At 48.6% G+C, this 17,285-nt stretch overlaps 1 protein-coding gene and 1 pseudogene across 1 annotated transcript; both read left to right on the top strand.

The window, feature by feature from the left end:
- Positions 1-10,070: 10,070 nt before the first annotated feature.
- Positions 10,071-11,509, top strand: LOC127341335 (strigolactones hydrolase CXE15-like). The gene has a single exon (XM_051367147.2). It carries the CDS (start codon positions 10,312-10,314, stop codon positions 11,317-11,319), a length of 1,008 nt encoding a protein of 335 aa, XP_051223107.2. The 5' UTR covers positions 10,071-10,311; the 3' UTR covers positions 11,320-11,509.
- Positions 11,510-11,715: 206 nt separating this feature from the next.
- On the top strand, positions 11,716-13,466 carry LOC139837874 (strigolactones hydrolase CXE15-like; annotated as a pseudogene).
- Positions 13,467-17,285: the final 3,819 nt, after the last annotated feature.

Here is a 17,285-nt window from a genome sequence, read left to right as displayed (position 1 = left end):
GGGAGCCTCCCGGCTCTTCGTGTTGCCCGTCGCTACTCGTCGGTGGGTTTTGGTGGTCAACACATTCTGGCACGCCCGGTGGGAGCTTCTTCTACAACAACTGCATCAACATCCGCATCAGAGATGGCGGAAGATCCAGTCACGTACGAAGACTTGTCTGAGGAGTACAAGAAGAAGTATGACGAGATCAAGGCTCTCTTCGAAGCCGACCTCATCGGCTCTTTCCAGAGAACCCGCTCACACGGCATCAGGTGGAAAGGGTTCTCAGCTGAAGGCGCTCTCGATGGAGTGGATCTGTCTACTCCTTCAGAAGAACGCACCAGGTCTCTACGTCAGGAGGTTAATCACATGGTAGCTCATTCGCTACACCGCCATTCTGAGAGCCTGGTGAACGCTTTGGAGCGTGTCGCGCTGCGCGTGGTCCAGGAAATCATGAAGCATCAGTACTCTCCGTCAGGACCTGTCCTAGGGACTCACCAAGGAGAGATACCGTTCCAGACCAGACCACCGCTGCCGTTCGCGCTAGCAGCACCAGAACTGCCGAGTTCACCGGCATACGTCGTCTACAAGATCGGTGGCGATCCTAGTGATTACCAGTTCTTGTATGAACCGCCTAAGGAGATCCCGCACGGATACATGTGCACCTATGTGCCAGACTGCAATAACTGGGCGCGCACGAACCAGGTTGCAACAGTAGGGGTTTCTGGAGCAGCAGGAGGGATTTTTGGATCGGATCCCGAGAAGAAGGCGTGGCTAGCTAAATATACCACTCCAACGAATCATCAAAGCTCAACTCCTGCAGCTAGCACCGTGGATCAGATCAGTGCAATCTTGAGGGACCAGTTCGGCATGGTGCCGAAAAGGAGGGCAATCAGCTATTCCAAGCCGTACCCCAACGAGTATGATTTGATCCCATTACCACCCAAATATCGGCTCCCTGAATTCTCCAAGTTTAGTGGATCGGAAGGCTCTAGTTCAGTTGAGCATGTGAGCCGATATTTAGCGCAGTTGGGCATGATCTCAGCATCAGACCCATTACGTGTGAGGTTTTTCGCGCAATCTCTCACAGGATCGGCTTTCGGATGGTACACCTCGCTGCCACCAGATTCAATTCGGACTTGGAAGCAGATGGAAGAACAGTTCCACATGCAATATCACTCAGAAGATTCCGAGGCCGGCATTGCCGATCTAGCACAAATACGACAGAAGCGCGGAGAAACGGTATCGGAATACATTCAGCGCTTCAGGGCCGTCAGGAACTGATGCTATTCGGCTCGTATGAATGAAAAAGAGGCAGTCGATCTGGCAGTGGTGGGTCTCGCATCGCCGATCAAGGATATGGCTTCCCAAGCAGAGTACACTTCACTGGCGCATATGGTTCAGAAACTATCGTTATATGAACAACGCCACCCAGAGTTGTACCAGGACAAGTTCAAGCGCTCGGTAGTCCTGGTTGAGACAGAAGGAGATGAGGACTCTGCGGGAGATTAGGAGGTAGCCGTGGCTGAATGGACTCGGGGGGCAAACCCCGTGTCCTGCAAATGGGTTAAACCACAAGGTCCTGCAAAAGGGTTTGACTTCGACGTAAGCAAAGCTGAGCAAATTTTCGACCTCTTACTCAAAGAGAAGCAGCTGAAGTTACCCGAAGGCCATAAAATCCCTACGGTGCAAGAGATGAACGGAAGGCCATACTGCAAGTGGTATAACTCGTTCACCCATACCACCAGCGACTGCAGGGTGTGGCGTCAGCAGATCCAAATGGCGATAGAACAAGGCCGTCTAATTTTCAGCCAGTACGCCATGAAAGTTGACACGCACCCCTTCCCTACCGTTAACATGGTGGAGTGCACTTACCCCGGGAGGTGCCAGCCAGGTTTCTCGTTCAGCATTAACATGGTAGGGCCTGTGCACCACCCTGGTAAGGACAAAGACGAGAGCAGCCGCTCTCGTGGCAAGGGCAAAGAAGAGGCCGTTCCACGTGACCGGCCCCAACGTAATGACAAGCGCTACATCACAGAGGAGCAAGTGAGGAACGTGCGATACCAGCGACCTCTCTCCGAGCACCTCCTCAACAAATATGAGCGTCAGTACGACCAACGCCGGCGATACGACAACGACGGCGAAAAAGATCGTCGGTCTAGTATGGATGACAGGACATATCGTCGGTATGATCGAGACGACGAAAGATATGAGCGCCGCGTCAAGGAAAAGTCAAGAGAGCAAGACGACATGGACAGACACTGGGATTGTCCTTTCTTCAAGCATTGCTGGGATTCAGGGATGAGCCGATTTCCTACAATCGGCAACTGCCCAGAGTGTAGACATAAAAAGAGGGACACATGAGATGTGTCAGTGTTCAAGCGTCTAGGGCCTCTCCCATCTCGGAACAAGCAAGCCGAGTCCTCTCGGGTGGAAGATCTCGAGGAGTTAGAAGATGACGATGAAGAAGAAGATAGATACCACCGGCCAAGGTGGTGCCCTGATGGACTCAGTCATTCTCAAAAGCGTAGGGTTCAGCGACTACGTAGCGTAGAGGAAGCCGAGAGACGATACCTACACGCGTTAAGGAAAGCGCGGCCTGATCTGGCCGCGAAAATTCAGCAAACTCTGGACGAGGAGGGTCGTCCACAGAAGAAAGAGTGGCGCCCCAAATAAAAGAAAGCCGATGATAAGACATCGGCTGGCACAAACATGGTGTTCATTCTCCCATCGGAGTTTCGTGCTCCAGGAACAGAAGAGGCGCCTATAGCACAGCTTGACTGTGGCCCACGACCGGTCATCTTTGAAAAACCACGAGAAAGGAGCTACAGGCATCTGAAAGCCCTGTACTTAAGAGGTTATATCAACGGGCAGCCTGTCAATAAGATGCTGGTCGACACGGGAGCGGCAGTCAATATAATGCCATACTCCATGCTATGTCGCTTGGGACGCTCTAGCGCGGATTTGATCAAAACCAACGTCACTCTGAACGACTTCAACGGCCAAGCATCAGAAGCACAAGGCGTTCTGAACGTGGATTTAACTGTAGGCCGAAAAACCATCCCTACGTCATTCTTCATCGTCGACAGCAAAAGCACCTACGCTGTCCTGCTAGGGAGAGATTGGATCCACGCTAACTGCTGCATTCCATCCACGATGCACCAATGCTTGATACAGTGGGATGGAGATGAAGTGGAGGTCGTCCATGCAGATGATTCAGCCGAAATCTCAACGGCTGGCATGAACATTTGGGAAGCAGGAGGCCAAGAGCCGCTCTCCGGAATCAGTTTGGACGGCTGTGAGTGCATCGAAGTGACAAAAAACGGGGTGAGGCTGGTCTTATCCACCGGCCTGACAGTATAGCAAGAGCAAAGGCAACAGACATACGTGGCAAGGCCGATCCCAGCGATCGGCCCCAAAAAATAAAAAGTGGTGATCTCGTCTCAAGCATGCCACGTAGTCGTAATAAAGCACGAGCAAGATGTAAACCTTCATTAAGAAATGCAATAAAAATGGGGGCCGATTCCAGCAATCGGCCCATACTATCCTTGCCATACGTTTTGCCTGTGTTTAACATCGATCTAGCAGGCGACGAAAAGCTAGGGTATGGGTTTACATCGGCTGATGAGCTAGAAGAGGTTGACATTGGTCCTGGGGATAAGCCACGACCAACTTTTATCAGCAAAAAGCTAGATCCACATCTCAGGAGCCAGATGATAGCTCTGTTAAAAGAATACCCAGATTGCTTTGCATGGGATTACACAGAGATGCCTGGGTTAGACAGGAGCATCATTGAGCATCGGCTCCCTCTCAAGAAAGGATTTCGGCCGTTCCAGCAACGTGCACGTCAGATGAAGGCCGATATCCTAGAAGAAGTCAAGAAAGAGGTCGAGAAAATGCTGACCGCCGGGTTCATCAGGCCGTGCAGGTACGCTGAATGGATTTCCAATATAGTGCCTGTGCAAAAGAAGGATGGCCGATGGCGCGTTGCCATAGATTTTCGAGATCTCAATAGAGCCACTCCAAAGGATGAATATCCCATGCCGGTAGCAGAGACATTGGTCAATGCAGCTGCTGGTCATAAGGTCTTAAGTTTTATGGATGGCAACGCCGGTTACAATCAGATTTTCATGGCTCCAGAAGATATACACAAGACTGCATTCAGAGTACCAGGTTCAGTGGGCCTGTTTGAATATGTAGTCATGACTTTTGGACTGAAGAATGCCGGTGCAACATACCAAAGAGCCATGAATTACATCTTTCATGATCTGATCGGCAAATTGGTGGAAATCTACATCGATGACGTAGTGGTCAAGTCTGTCTCCGTAGAAGGACACCTGGAGGATTTGCGACGCATTCTGAACCGAACCAGAAGATTCGGGCTAAGAATGAATCCAAAGAAGTGTGCCTTTGGGGTGACGGCCGGTCAGTTCTTGGGTTTCTTGGTTCATGAACGTGGAATCGAGATCGGCCTAAAAAGCCAGGAGGCAGTGCGCACCATGCAACCTCCTACCACGAAGAAGGAACTCCAATGCCTCATCGGCAAAATCAACTTCGTCCGAAGATTCTTCTCCAATCTGTCGGGACGAATTGAACCGTTTATGGGATTGGTGAAAATTAAATCTGATGACGAGTTTCACTGGGGGGCAGAGCAGCATCAAGCGTTTGACGAGATTAAGGAGTATCTATCGACACCGCAGGTGCTGGTTCCGCCTCAGCAAGACAGACCATTCTACATTTACTTATCGGTAGCTGACACTTCCATCGCGTCAGTGGTGGTGCAACTTTATGATGGTCTGGAAAAGGTAGCTTTCTACCTCAGCAGAAGGATGCTGGATGCAGAGACGAGGTATCCTGAGATCGAGAAGTTGTGCCTCTGCTTGTTTTTCACCTGCACCAAGCTTCGTCATATCTTTCTGACGGCAGAAATCATCATCATATGCAAATCAGACGTCGTCAAACATATGTTGTCGGCCCCTGTTTTAAAAGGCCAACTCGGTAAATGGATGTTTGCATTATCGGAGTTTGATCTCCGGTATCAGCCTGCGAAAGCAGTCAAGGGACAAGCATTAGCCGATCTCATTGCTGAACGGATCAATACTAATATAGCAGCACTATCTGTACGTGCATGGGCTATGTTCTTCGATGGATCGGCTTGTGACGATGGTTGTGGCATCGGCATTCTGCTCGTGTCGCCTCGGGGGGGGCAACATATTCCTTCTCCATCAGGTTATCTACCCCTTGTACCAACAATGTCGCTGAGTATGAGGCAATACGCAAGGGAATGGAGTTGCTTTTGGAAGCCGGGGCAGAAGCGGTGGAACTTTTTGGAGACTCTAAGTTGGTGATTTCCCAGCTCACGGACGAATACAAGTGCGAGAGTGAGTCACTCTTCCCATTATGGATGGAATGCCGCGAGCTGATGGCACAATTTCGGTACATCAACTTCAATTGGGTCCCAAGATCTCAAAATACCGAGGCCAACGATCTCGCACAGATGGCGTCAGGCTACAAGGACATACCAGATGGGTCAGAAGTTCAGGTGCAGTTCCTGGAACAGGATGACTGGAGAGCCGATATCTTCAATTACTTGAAGGATCCGGCTCGGGGGGCACCTAAACGGATAAGGTACAAGGCCATGAAATATGTCCTTATAGGAGATGATATGTTCTACAGGACGTTAGAAGGGTTACTTCTCAAATGCCTGGGACCAGCCGAGTCTAATCGGCTCTTACATGAGGTGCATGAAGGCGCCTGTGGAACTCACCAATCGGCTCATAAGATGAAGTGGCTGATTAGGCGATCAGGGTTTTACTGGCCCACCATGCTTGAGGACTGGTTTAGGTACTATAAAGGGTGTCAAGCATGTCAGATGTTTGGGAAAATTCAGATGGTGCCCGCATCAGCAATGAACCCCATCATCAAGCCTTGGCCATTTCGAGGTTGGGGCATGGATATGATCGGTAAAATCCATCCTGCATCGAGCAAAGGCCACGAGTGGATTTTGGCCATTACAGATTACTTCACTAAATGGGTGGAGGCCGTCCCTATGAAGAAGGTAAAATCGGAAGATGTTATCAATTTTGTGAAAGAACATGTCATTCATAGATTCGGGATTCCCCAGACTATCACGACCGATGGAGGATCGGTCTTTGTTTCTAAGGAATTCAGAAAGTTCTGCGATGACATGGGGATTAAGCTGATCCGATCGTCTCCATACTATGCTCAAGCCAACGGGCAAGCTGAAGCGTCCAACCAGAGCCTTATCAAGCTGATTAAGAGGAAAGTTGACGAGAACCCTAGGCGTTGGCATGAGGTATTGTCGGAAGCTTTGTGGGCCTATCGCATGTCATGCCATGGAGCTATAAAAACTTCGCCATACCAGTTGGTCTATGGGCAGGAAGCCGTATTGCCTTGGGAAATTACGGCTGGATCGAGACGTGTTACGTTTCAGAATGATCTAACAGCTGAAGAATATGCAGCCCTGATGAGTGATACTATTGAGGATTCAACGGAACTCAGACTTTGGTCGTTGGAGAAGATTAAAGAGAACAAAGCCAAGGTAGCCCGTGCATACAATAAGAAGGTGAGACCAAAGGAGTTTCAGGTTGGTGATCTAGTATGGGAAGCTGTGTTGCCATTAGGGACTAAGGATAAAGAATATGGTAAATGGTCTCCTAATTGGCACGGTCCGTACAGAGTCGACCAGGTTTTGAAGGGTAATGCATACGTGCTCGAGCAGCTGGACGGTGTTAAATTCCCAGTAGCTATCAATGGTCAACATCTCAAGAAATATTTCCCAAGCGTGTGGGATGACGGACAGTGAAATATGGGGGCCGATGCATAAAATCTGCCGGTAAAAAAAATTTATATACAAATCACAGCCGATGCACAGACATCGACTTTAGAAATATGGATACCAGTACAGCCGATGCACGGACATCGACTTCAGAATAAAAAAAAACGATGCGTAGCCATCGACTCTAGAGGAACAAGCTCAATTGAGTAGTTAACAGATTATTTTCAGACCAGAGATTGTGGCATTGGGATGATTCTCCCATTGGATTCGCTGAGGAGTGGAATCTGTGCGTTTGAGGTTTAAGGTTGGCGTGGACACGGATTGGACCTGTTTGGACGGCAATTTGGGGAATTTGATTTTATTCTCTCAAACGAAGGTTGCAGATGACCGCGTAAATAGGCAACTGAGTTGGCCTTAATCGCGTTTTATGGTAAAGGCCGATGCCCTGCCATCGGCTCTTTGCGCGTTGACTTACTTTGGCAATCGGCAAATTTGATATGAAAGCAAAATCGATAGAGGAACATTTTCTTCATTAATAGAGAGGATTTCTTACAAAGAAAGAGCCGATTGCTCAAGGGAGGAAGAACAAAAGAAAGGTCTGTTGACCAATCTGCTACTACTACTAGACCTATACTAGTAGGTGCTCTACGGGCCGTCGCTGCCCTCGTCGTCGCCGTTGGAGCTACCGTCGGCACTGCTGCCGGCGGGCTCCTCGTCGCTGCTCCCGTAGCCCTCATTGGGAGCCTCCTCCTCCTCCTCGTCGTCGTCGTCGTCATCTGATCCGGCGCGGAAGCGCTTCGCCGGCGGGTAGTCTTCGAGGGAGTCGTCGTCCTCCTCTTCTTCCTCCTCCTCGGAGGAAGTGTAGTCGTCCCAGGAGAACGAGTCATCCTCGCTCTCCGCCTCCAGTTCCCCATCGGCGAGGAACTGGAGGTCATCGTCTCCGCTGGTCAAGGACTTGTCGTCCTCAGACCAGACGAAGGAGTTGTGGTCCTCCTGGTCCCATTCCTCTGGGGCGCCGTGGTTGTGCGCCGCCGTTAAATCCCACTCCGGCGTGGGTTCGCGGGAGGAGGAAGATGAGGAAGAGGAGGACTAGGAAGAAAGACCCGACAAGGCGGAGGAGGAGGAAGAGGAAGACATTGCTACAGGAGAAAGGGGGTTTTTTGGTGCCGATGGCTAGAACAGAGCAAGGGGATGAAGAGGAGAACTGTTCGGTACGGTTAAATAAAGGGGATATAGTGGAGATTTAATGCCACAACAGTTTCCGAGGAAGTGGTGCCAAAAGAAAAAAAAAACTGTCAGATCACGCGGAGAAGTTGAGAAGGCAAGGCATCATGATGAAGGATACTGCGACGGTTCTGCTCTGCAACGACATGACCCGACGAAGAAAAAGCAGAGTGGTTTTGGAATTATCATTACCAAAACCAGGGGGGCATGTGTTATCACCAGATTTTAACCAAATCAGAAGTGGGCCGTGATTGAGATGGGCTTAGCAAATATACGTAGAAATTATTCATGAATCGGCCTTGTATGAAGAGTCTGGGCTAAATTGCCCGTGTATCTGTAAATATAGTAGGATACGTGTCGGATAGGATTAAAAGGTAGAGTTTAGCTCGTACACGGTTGGGATTATTCCCACGTTGGGAAGTCTACGGACTATAAATATGTATCTAGGGTTATTGAGAAAGGAGGACGATCACGTTCACAACAAACCAATCTAGGCGCATCGCCACCCCTTGTTTCGAGGGTTTCTTCCGGGTAAGCGCTATGCTGCTTAGATCGCATCTTGCGATCTAGGCAGAATCTTGTTTATTCGTTGTTCATGTGTTGCTCGTACTGAAGCCTTTTTGATGACGAGCAACACCGTTATCATGGATATGTTAGGGTTAGCATCGGTACTTTCTTGATGTATTTGATTAGTCATGCTACCCCTGGATATCTAGCCACCCTTGTACCGATCGCAGGTGCAAGGGTGGCACCCTGCTTATTCATTGTTTAGTAGATTTGATCCGTTACGATTGCTCCTTGTTCTTCAGGGATTAGTTTGATATCTACATAGTTAGGCCTTGCAAACGGGTTGACGGATTCAGTAGCACGTAAGGTATAGTTTGCTAGCCCTAGAGAAGATGTTCCGGGAATCAACTCCACGTTGGTTTTTAGGCCTTGTCTAGAGCTGGTTTATTATCACCTTTCGTGTCTGCCAGGCTCAATTACGTGTAGGACGTTCCGGTTATGTGGTGAAAACCCTAGATCGTCGTAGATCGTTTTAACCTAATATTGATCAAGCAGGACCACCATGTTATCGTAGATCTCATACGAATCATGGGTGGATCGGCTCCTTGAGCCGATTCACAGGACAACCTGAGAGCCGATCGAGGCTCGTATTTAATGTTTACGTGTATGCCATGCAGGAAACTAGTCGAAGCAATCCATCACCTTCCTGACCAGGTATAGGTCAGGTGGCACGCCCTTGCACCAGCATCAGACGTGCGTGCCGGAGCTTTGCGGGCCGTCGCCCGAGGGACCAGGGCCCACCAGCAGTCCTGGGAGCCTCCCGGCTCTTCGTGTTGCCCGTCGCTACTCGTCGGTGGGTTTTGGTGGTCAACAGATTGAAATTTAAAGAAGTTTGTAAAGGTATAATTTTTATGACATATATTTTATATTTTGTTAACCAAATTAATAGAGATTTTTTATCGAAATGTGTGGTGGCCTAACAAACGAAAAGTGCTTTTAGCTCTCGAGCTCCAGTGCTCTCGCCATTTAGAAAAAATAAAAAGTATTTTATACGTAATTAAAAAATTTGAAAATAATTCTAGGGATTGTTAGTGATACATCTCACAATCATGCAAAATGTCAACCAAATATTCTTTTTATTTTGTGCTAGAAAAAATAACAAATCTGATATGTTTTGGAGATTTGAAAATAACTACTAAGATCTACACTTTTGTTATTTTTATGTTGCTCAGAGTATAAAGTATTTGAAATTGATATTCTACATGTTTGTGGGTGACTATATGCATATTTATTTTCAAACAAAATTGAAACTAAAAATGTGATTTTTTTATTTTTTGAAAAAAAAACGAGATCGCTGGTGCTTAATCTCTGTCCCCTAAGAAATCGATATGGAGAAAGTATGAAGAAAGGGATAGCTCTAGCAGCACGTGGTTGATTGAAAGGACCAAGAGGCACCGGCGCTGTGGAAATTGCATTTGTCCAGGAAACCAGTCTACCATCGTTTTCTTTGAAACTAAGTTATATCGCCCTTTTGCACCACACAAAATACTGTACGAGCTAAGGTAGGAACATCCCACTTTGGCTGCTCTGCTTCACCGGACGTGTCTGCGACGGCCGAACTGAAGAAGAGTCCGTGTCCATCCGGATCTCGCGCCACGGATTTGACCTCCATCCAGAAGGGCGAAGAGTGCCATCTTATCTCGATCCTTCCCGCCTTCGAGATAAGAGATAAATCTGGTGCATCAAATACCTCGACGAGCCGACCTGAACGGCATCAGTCGACCACACGTCACGCACACACCATGTCCGGCGGCGACACGGCGGCGCACGTCGTGGAGGACTTCTTCGGCGTCGTCCAGATCCTCAGCGACGGCACCGTCGTCCGTGGCGACGAGGAAGCCCTCCAGCCTCCGGCGACGTACCCGGACATCCCAGGCGTGGAGTGGAAGGACGTCGTGTACCACGCGGCGCGCGGCCTTCGCGCCCGCGTCTACAGGTCGTCCTCGTCGCTCGCCGGCAGCGCCAAGCTCCCGGTGCTGGTGTACTTCCACGGCGGGGGCTACTGCCTCGGCTCCTTCGCGCAGCCCATGTTCCACACGTTCTGCCTCCGCGCCGCCGCCGAGCTCCCGGCCGTCGTGCTCTCCGTCCAGTACCGTCTCGCCCCCGAGCACCGCCTCCCGGCCGCCATCGAGGACGGCGCCTATTTCCTGTCCTGGCTGCGCGCCCAGTCTGAGCTCGCCGCTGACCCGTGGCTCGCGGAGTCGGCCGACTACGCACGGACCTTCATCTCCGGCGTATCAGCCGGCGCCAACCTGGCACACCACGTCACGGTCCAGGCCGCCTCCGGGAAGCTTCCCGTCCATCCCCTACGCGTCGCAGGGTACGTCCTCCTCTCCGCGTTCTTCGGCAGCGCCGAGCGTACGGCGGCGGAGGCCGAACAGCCGGCGGACGTGTCCCTGACGGTCGACATGTCCGACCAGCTCTGGCACATGTCGCTGCCGGTCGGGGCGAGCAGGGACCACGCCGTGGCCAACCCGTTCGGCCCGGACAGCCCCAGCCTCACGGCGGTGGACCTCCCGCCGGCGCTTGTGGTGGTGCCGGGGAGCGACGTGCTCCGCGACCACGTGCGCGGGTATGCGGCGAGGCTGAAGGACATGGGGAAGACCGTGGAGGTCGTCGAGTTCGAGGGAGAGCAGCACGGTTTCTCCGTGCTCCGGCCATCCGGCGAGGCTCTCAATGAGCTGATGCGAGTCCTCGGACGATTCGTGCACACAGGTCACATGCAGCGACTGAGCGGTCATGTGCTGTGATGTGATCTACACTCATGCTTTGTGTTGCTGCTTGTTTCAATTTTCCCTGAAATATTGGTAGAAACTTTTCATTCATCACGGCAGCGAGTACCATTCCTATGTAACAATACATCCTTTCTTTGTTAACAGTTGTAGAAAGGTCGTTTCTGTAATTCTAAACAAATAATATTACAAACGCCCATGTGTTAAATTCCATTTCTCAATCCACGTATATAATTTTTAACACACTATAAAATTTTAAAATATATCAAGGATGGAAAGTTTCATTTCTCAATGCACATATATAATTTCTAACTCACTATGAAATTTTAAAATGTATTAGGAACGGAAGGTGTATTTGGCACATGAGCACCAGTGTTCCTGAGTTTTAAAAATTATATTTCTTGAATTAAAAAAATGCACATACATATAAACATTCCGAAGGTATGTTAAAAAATTTGGAGAAAAATCTGTTGTATTTTGAGCTATACAAAATATATGCTCATATACACAGCCACAAATTTGTTTTTTTTGCTCTACCTTAAAATACAACATAATTTCTACTAAAACTTCACACGAGTATTCAGGACATGTGTATGTATTCATGAAATAATTTTTATGATTTTTTAAACGCAAAATACAATTTTAAATATTTTTAAAACCATGAGCATTAGTGCTCATATGTACCAAATTTGCTTCTTATCATAATATACTACAACATAATAAGATAGCATTGGTGTGTATCTGCGTGGTTTCAAGTTTTACATCTTCTTGTTACTCTTCCGCGGTAAGTCTCATAGCTGTCTTCTGGCCCATGAAAACATCAACTGGAGGCATCCCAGCGTAAATGGACGCACCATTAAAAATGATAAAATTCGTGTCCGCTACCTGACGGAAACAGACGCGTACAACCATTTTACATGTCCGAAATGCGTCGCCGAATCGATGTGTTTCAATTTCTGGCCTCGCACCGACTATCCAACAGACCATGGGAAATTACGAGCAAGAATTGCTCTATCAATCACCATCTACTTTAGACATTTGTTCTGAAACTTTTTTCTAATTTAAAAGCCTGCTGGAGATGCTCTAATAGCCTGATTAGTTTGCCGTTGGACCGGTGGGCTAGGGATTTTTTTTGTCAACTATCGATGCACCGGAGGAGAAGAGTTGTTGTCAATCCTGTTACAAAAGCGACAAGCAAATAACGAAGAATGATAAAGGAAAACGCAGCGAAGACACAAGATTTAACGTGGAAAACCCCTTCCAACACAGAAGGGGAAAAACCACGGGCGCCAGCCAGCAAAACTTCACTATATCGGAGAATGTCTACAAACGCTATGGGTTATCTTATAATCTGATAAAGTCTAGCCGGCGGCTTACAAGATATATATATAGGCGGTACTAACGATCCGTACCGTACCGCGGGGGCCTGCCACCCCCCGCACCCCCTACGCTTCGGCCCAAGCCTCCTGGCTGCGCGGCAAGGCCGGTGGCGGCGCCGATCCGTGGCTCGCGGAGTCGGCCGACTTCGCACGGACGTTCATCTCCGGTGTATCAGCCGGCGCCAACCTGGCACACCACATCGCCGTCCAGCTCGCTCCCGCGCAGCTTGCGGTCAGCCCGGTACGCGTCGTCGGGTACGTCCTCCTCTCCGCGTTCTTTGGCAGCGCCGAGCGCACGGCCGGCGCCGGCGGACGTGTCCCTGACCGTCGAGGCGTCCGACCAGCTCTGGCACATGTCGCTGCCGGTGGGGGCGAGCAGGGACCACCCCGTGGCCAACCCGCTCGGCGCGGACAGCCCCAGCCTCACGGCGGTGGACCTCCCGCCGGCGCTTGTGGTGGTGCCGGGGAGCGACGTGCTCCGCGACCACGTGCGCGGTTACGCGGCGAGGCTGAAGGACATGGGGAAGACCGTGGAAGTCGTCGAGTTCGAGGGAGAGCAGCACGGTTTCTCCGTCCTCCAGCCGTTCGGCGAGGCGGCCAATGAGTTGATGCGAGTCCTCACACGATTCGTGTACACAGGTCACAGCGACTGAACGGTCATGTCTTGTGATCTACACTGATGCTTTGTGTTGCTGCTTATTTCAGTTTTACATAGATATCTAGCTACTGAAACATTTTCGTCGTTCTCAAAATAAAACGAGTAGAGCAGTAACGTTTTTTTTTTTTTGAAGCAAGACTGTGAAGCAAAAAGCCCACAGCAAAATTTTATTAATTTAATAAAAAAGGTTTATGTACAAGAAAAGAAACTATCAACTAAAAAGACTAGAAAACAAGAAAAGTCTCTAAGGTAGGGACTTAAGTCAATTAAGAAGGCTATCCTTATGCTTGGCCTTAATTCTATACTGCAGCCATCATGTACAAATTTGGTCTTCCATCTAGCAAATGATATATTCCCCTGTCTAAAAATTCTTCCATTTGTGATAAGCCCAGTATTCTAGCAGGCTGTAATTAGAACCTCCATGTAAAAAGGTCGTCGAAAACTTCTCTTGGCCTCACTCAACACCACCTGTAAATCATCATGTTGTTACCATTCAATCTGTGAATAGGTCCAAATTCTTGCACTGAAGTTATAGTGAAAGAACAAATGGATCCTATCCTCATAAACCCTAGATGGGCCAAGCACAAAAGTAGTATCCTCAAAAACATTTCAATGTCTCCTCCTTAAAAGATCTCTGGTGTTCAATCTATCAACCAATAACAACCAAGCAAACACATTTGTTTTCATCACACAACAAGACTTCCAAAGCCATGTCTAAACCTAAGATACAACTAGATGAGCATGGATATGATCATAAAACTGCTTTGCAGAGTAACTCTCACCCAACAATAGCGCCATTCATCTTTTGTCACTGACAATTGATTATCTTGCATCAGACTCTGTAAACTCTGAAGCTCCTGAAATGCCTGAGTGGATAGTGGTCTATAAAAGAGATCTGCCTAATCCTCTACACCATAGACTTGCAAAGCAGACGTAGAGCAGTAACATTGGCAGAAACTTTTGATTCATCACGGCAGAGCAGATGAAGAAAAGGAATAACAAGCGAACATAAAGAAGAACAATACACGCCGCCTGATGAAGCTTCAAGACAAAGTAAGCCGTAACCCGAGACGATGAGGTGAGTCCTCACACGATTCGTGTACACTGGTCACACCGACTGAGCGGTCGTGATCTACTGATGCTTTGTTTTGCTGCTTGTTTCAGTTTTACATAGATATCCAGATACTGAAACATTTTCGTGGTTCTCAAAATAAAACGAGTAGAGCAGTAATATTACCAGAAACTTTTGATTCATCACGGCAGCGCGGATGAATCAGCTTACAAGTGCTGAGGAAATCAGCTAATAAGAAAAGGAACAACAAGCAAACATAAAGAAGAACAATACAGGCCGCTTGATGAAGCTTCAAGACAGTCAGCCGGAACCCGAGACGATCGTCGACCGGAGGTGAGTACATGATCTTGATGACGGAGCAACCGAATCGCTGCGGATGGCCACACGTCTCCAACTTTACTGGAATCCTTTCGACAAAGCACCATCCGCCTCCATATTCGAAGAGGGCCCCTGCCCCCCCTTGCTCTGGCTCGAAGAGCACCGTAACGTCGAAGGTATGAGAACTAACCCTAGAGCACGGATGTAGAGTAAACACCAAGGTTGCCAGACGATGGAGATAAAAAACATAACCAAAACCCACCTGAGCCGAGACAACATCGAGAGGGGCTCCAAAGTCAACACCTTCAAGAAGGGACGCGGTGCATAAACATCGTCGTCGCCCGGTCTAGAGTGCGGACCAAGGTTTTCACCCGGAGCCCCATGGCAGAGTGACCTGGACCCTCGACGACGCTCTCAAGAGGGAAACAATGCCCGAAAGCATCATCATCATCGGCACAGTCACCACCTGGCAAGGCTTTCACCTGGATCTGAAGGAGAGCAGAAGCTTCCAAACATGACCGAGCATGTCGAAGACCTCACCACCTACGCAGTCAGTGAAGACGACCAATACCACGTACAAAGGAGCATGCCGCCAGGACGCCACCACACCCACCGCTCAGGGCCGCCGCCTCAAAGTACCATATTTATTTGCTACCTAGCTTGGCCGCCGCCAAAGACGAATGTCCACCTTCACGAAGCCGGCAGCCCCAACCACCGCGAGAGACACTCCTAAAGATTCCCTAGTCGACGAAAACCACCCTAGCCGAGCGCCTTTCGAGCTCCATGGCACACAATACCCAACAAGAAATATCTGAGGCATGGGAGCAGGACCATCGGAGAAATGAAAGGCACTCAATGGATCTGGCATGAGCCACAACACCGGCCAGCCAAAGTAGGCTGATTTCCTCCCCACACCCGAGCAGGGAGGTGCCACGGTGAAGAAGAGCTCGAAAAACATGGGCAAGTTGGAGCCGCATGGAGCTGCTCGCGCCATAGGAAGCCGGTACGAGCACCTTGCACGTGGATCACTGCTCGCCACCGGGTCGAGGGAACATCGTGAAGCTAGTGGAGACGGACACACACCATCATGGAAGAGTTGGATGAAGCAGGGTTGGGAGGAAGACACAGGAACAAGGATGCACTAGAGGAGGAGGATAAGAGCGGCCCTGCCATAGCCGGTGGCCGCCGGCGTCGGTGTCCAGGGGGAGGGGGTTTGTTGGGATGGCCTAGTGGTGGCTAGGGTTCGGGGTCATCCAGTGTTGCCCCGAGAGGGAGCGCACGGGAGGAAGAGCGGGGAATTATGTCATCATGTTAATTTATCGCGACGAATTTTCTGTTTATCTCAAAAAACACCCAATTTTCAGCACAAATTCATATATGTAAAAAAAAAATCCCTCCTCTCATGAGAGTATTAGAAAGGTTGTGTCTGAAATTCTAAACAAATATCAGCCAAGTCATCATATCTCAATGACTTCAGCGGCAGAACCTCCTGAAGATGATCAAATAGAACTATGCATGGCCATGAGAGGACTTGAAAAGGATAGCTTCAAACTCTAAACTCATACGGATGTACGAAGTCATAAACATGTTTGAGATCGCCTAGCAAAACTCATTCGGTTGAACTAAAAATGTTCTAGATTAAGTTACAAATTGATCTTCTTATAAACAATTGGTATTGAGGTGTGGAAGCCTTTTATGTCATTTGATATGTATAAGTGTGATATAACCCAGATGGTTCTGTATCTTTTATTGTTGGCCAATTGATGCACTGCCTCATTTATTTTATTGACTCGCGCTTCATAAATATGATGATCTTGTTCACGGCGACCAGGAGTCTAAGCTTAGGGATGTTGATAAGTCAGCATTTTTACCAAATATTTTTTCGCACTAGTTGTATTAGGATTTTCGTATTTTATTGCGCTTGTACGCATCCTTCTATGCCTATTACATGAGGATCCTAAAAACTTAAGGAGCGATGGAAACACCTTTTAAAACTATTAAGTGTTCTGAATATTTGTTCATGTATCTTGGTAAAATGCCATCGAAGAGACAAGAGCCAGGGAATTTAACAAGCAATGATACATGCACAACCCTCCCGTATCAGCGCCCGTATCAGGTGCTGGATCCGCGTCGTCAAATGCCTTCGCCCCCTGCAAACGGATCTGAGATAGAACACACAGAAGCACCAAAACTCTCGAAGACCTGACCTTCGGGAGGGATCCAGAGTGTGAACTAGGGGAGGGCGTTGATATGTGCAACTATGAAGATCCTTGGAGGTTCAAGCATCATCTTTATCATCACCATTATCATCATCACCATCGACATCAACGTCTACATTCATTTACCTCCATTCTTATTGTAATCCCTAGATCTCATTGTGGATTTGCACAAGTATTCAGCCATCCATTTGTGTTTCATGCATATTATTATGATGATGTTGATTACCTCTATGAGTGAGTAGTTTTCCCTATTCTTGGGGAGATGAAAAAACCCTACAATATTATGATATGAAATAAAGATGATTCATTCCTTAATTTATGATATTATGTATTAGTTG

This window comes from Lolium perenne, chromosome 3 (genome assembly GCF_019359855.2).
Source record: "Lolium perenne isolate Kyuss_39 chromosome 3, Kyuss_2.0, whole genome shotgun sequence".
Classification (NCBI taxonomy): domain Eukaryota; kingdom Viridiplantae; phylum Streptophyta; class Magnoliopsida; order Poales; family Poaceae; genus Lolium; species Lolium perenne.
This window is presented reverse-complemented; position numbering and strand designations above follow the sequence as displayed.

What these genes read in the sequence shown, in the direction of transcription:
- LOC127341335 (XM_051367147.2), top strand. Translation starts at nt 10,312, where the DNA reads ATGTCCGGCGGCGACACGGCGGCGCACGTCGTGGAGGACTTCTTCGGC.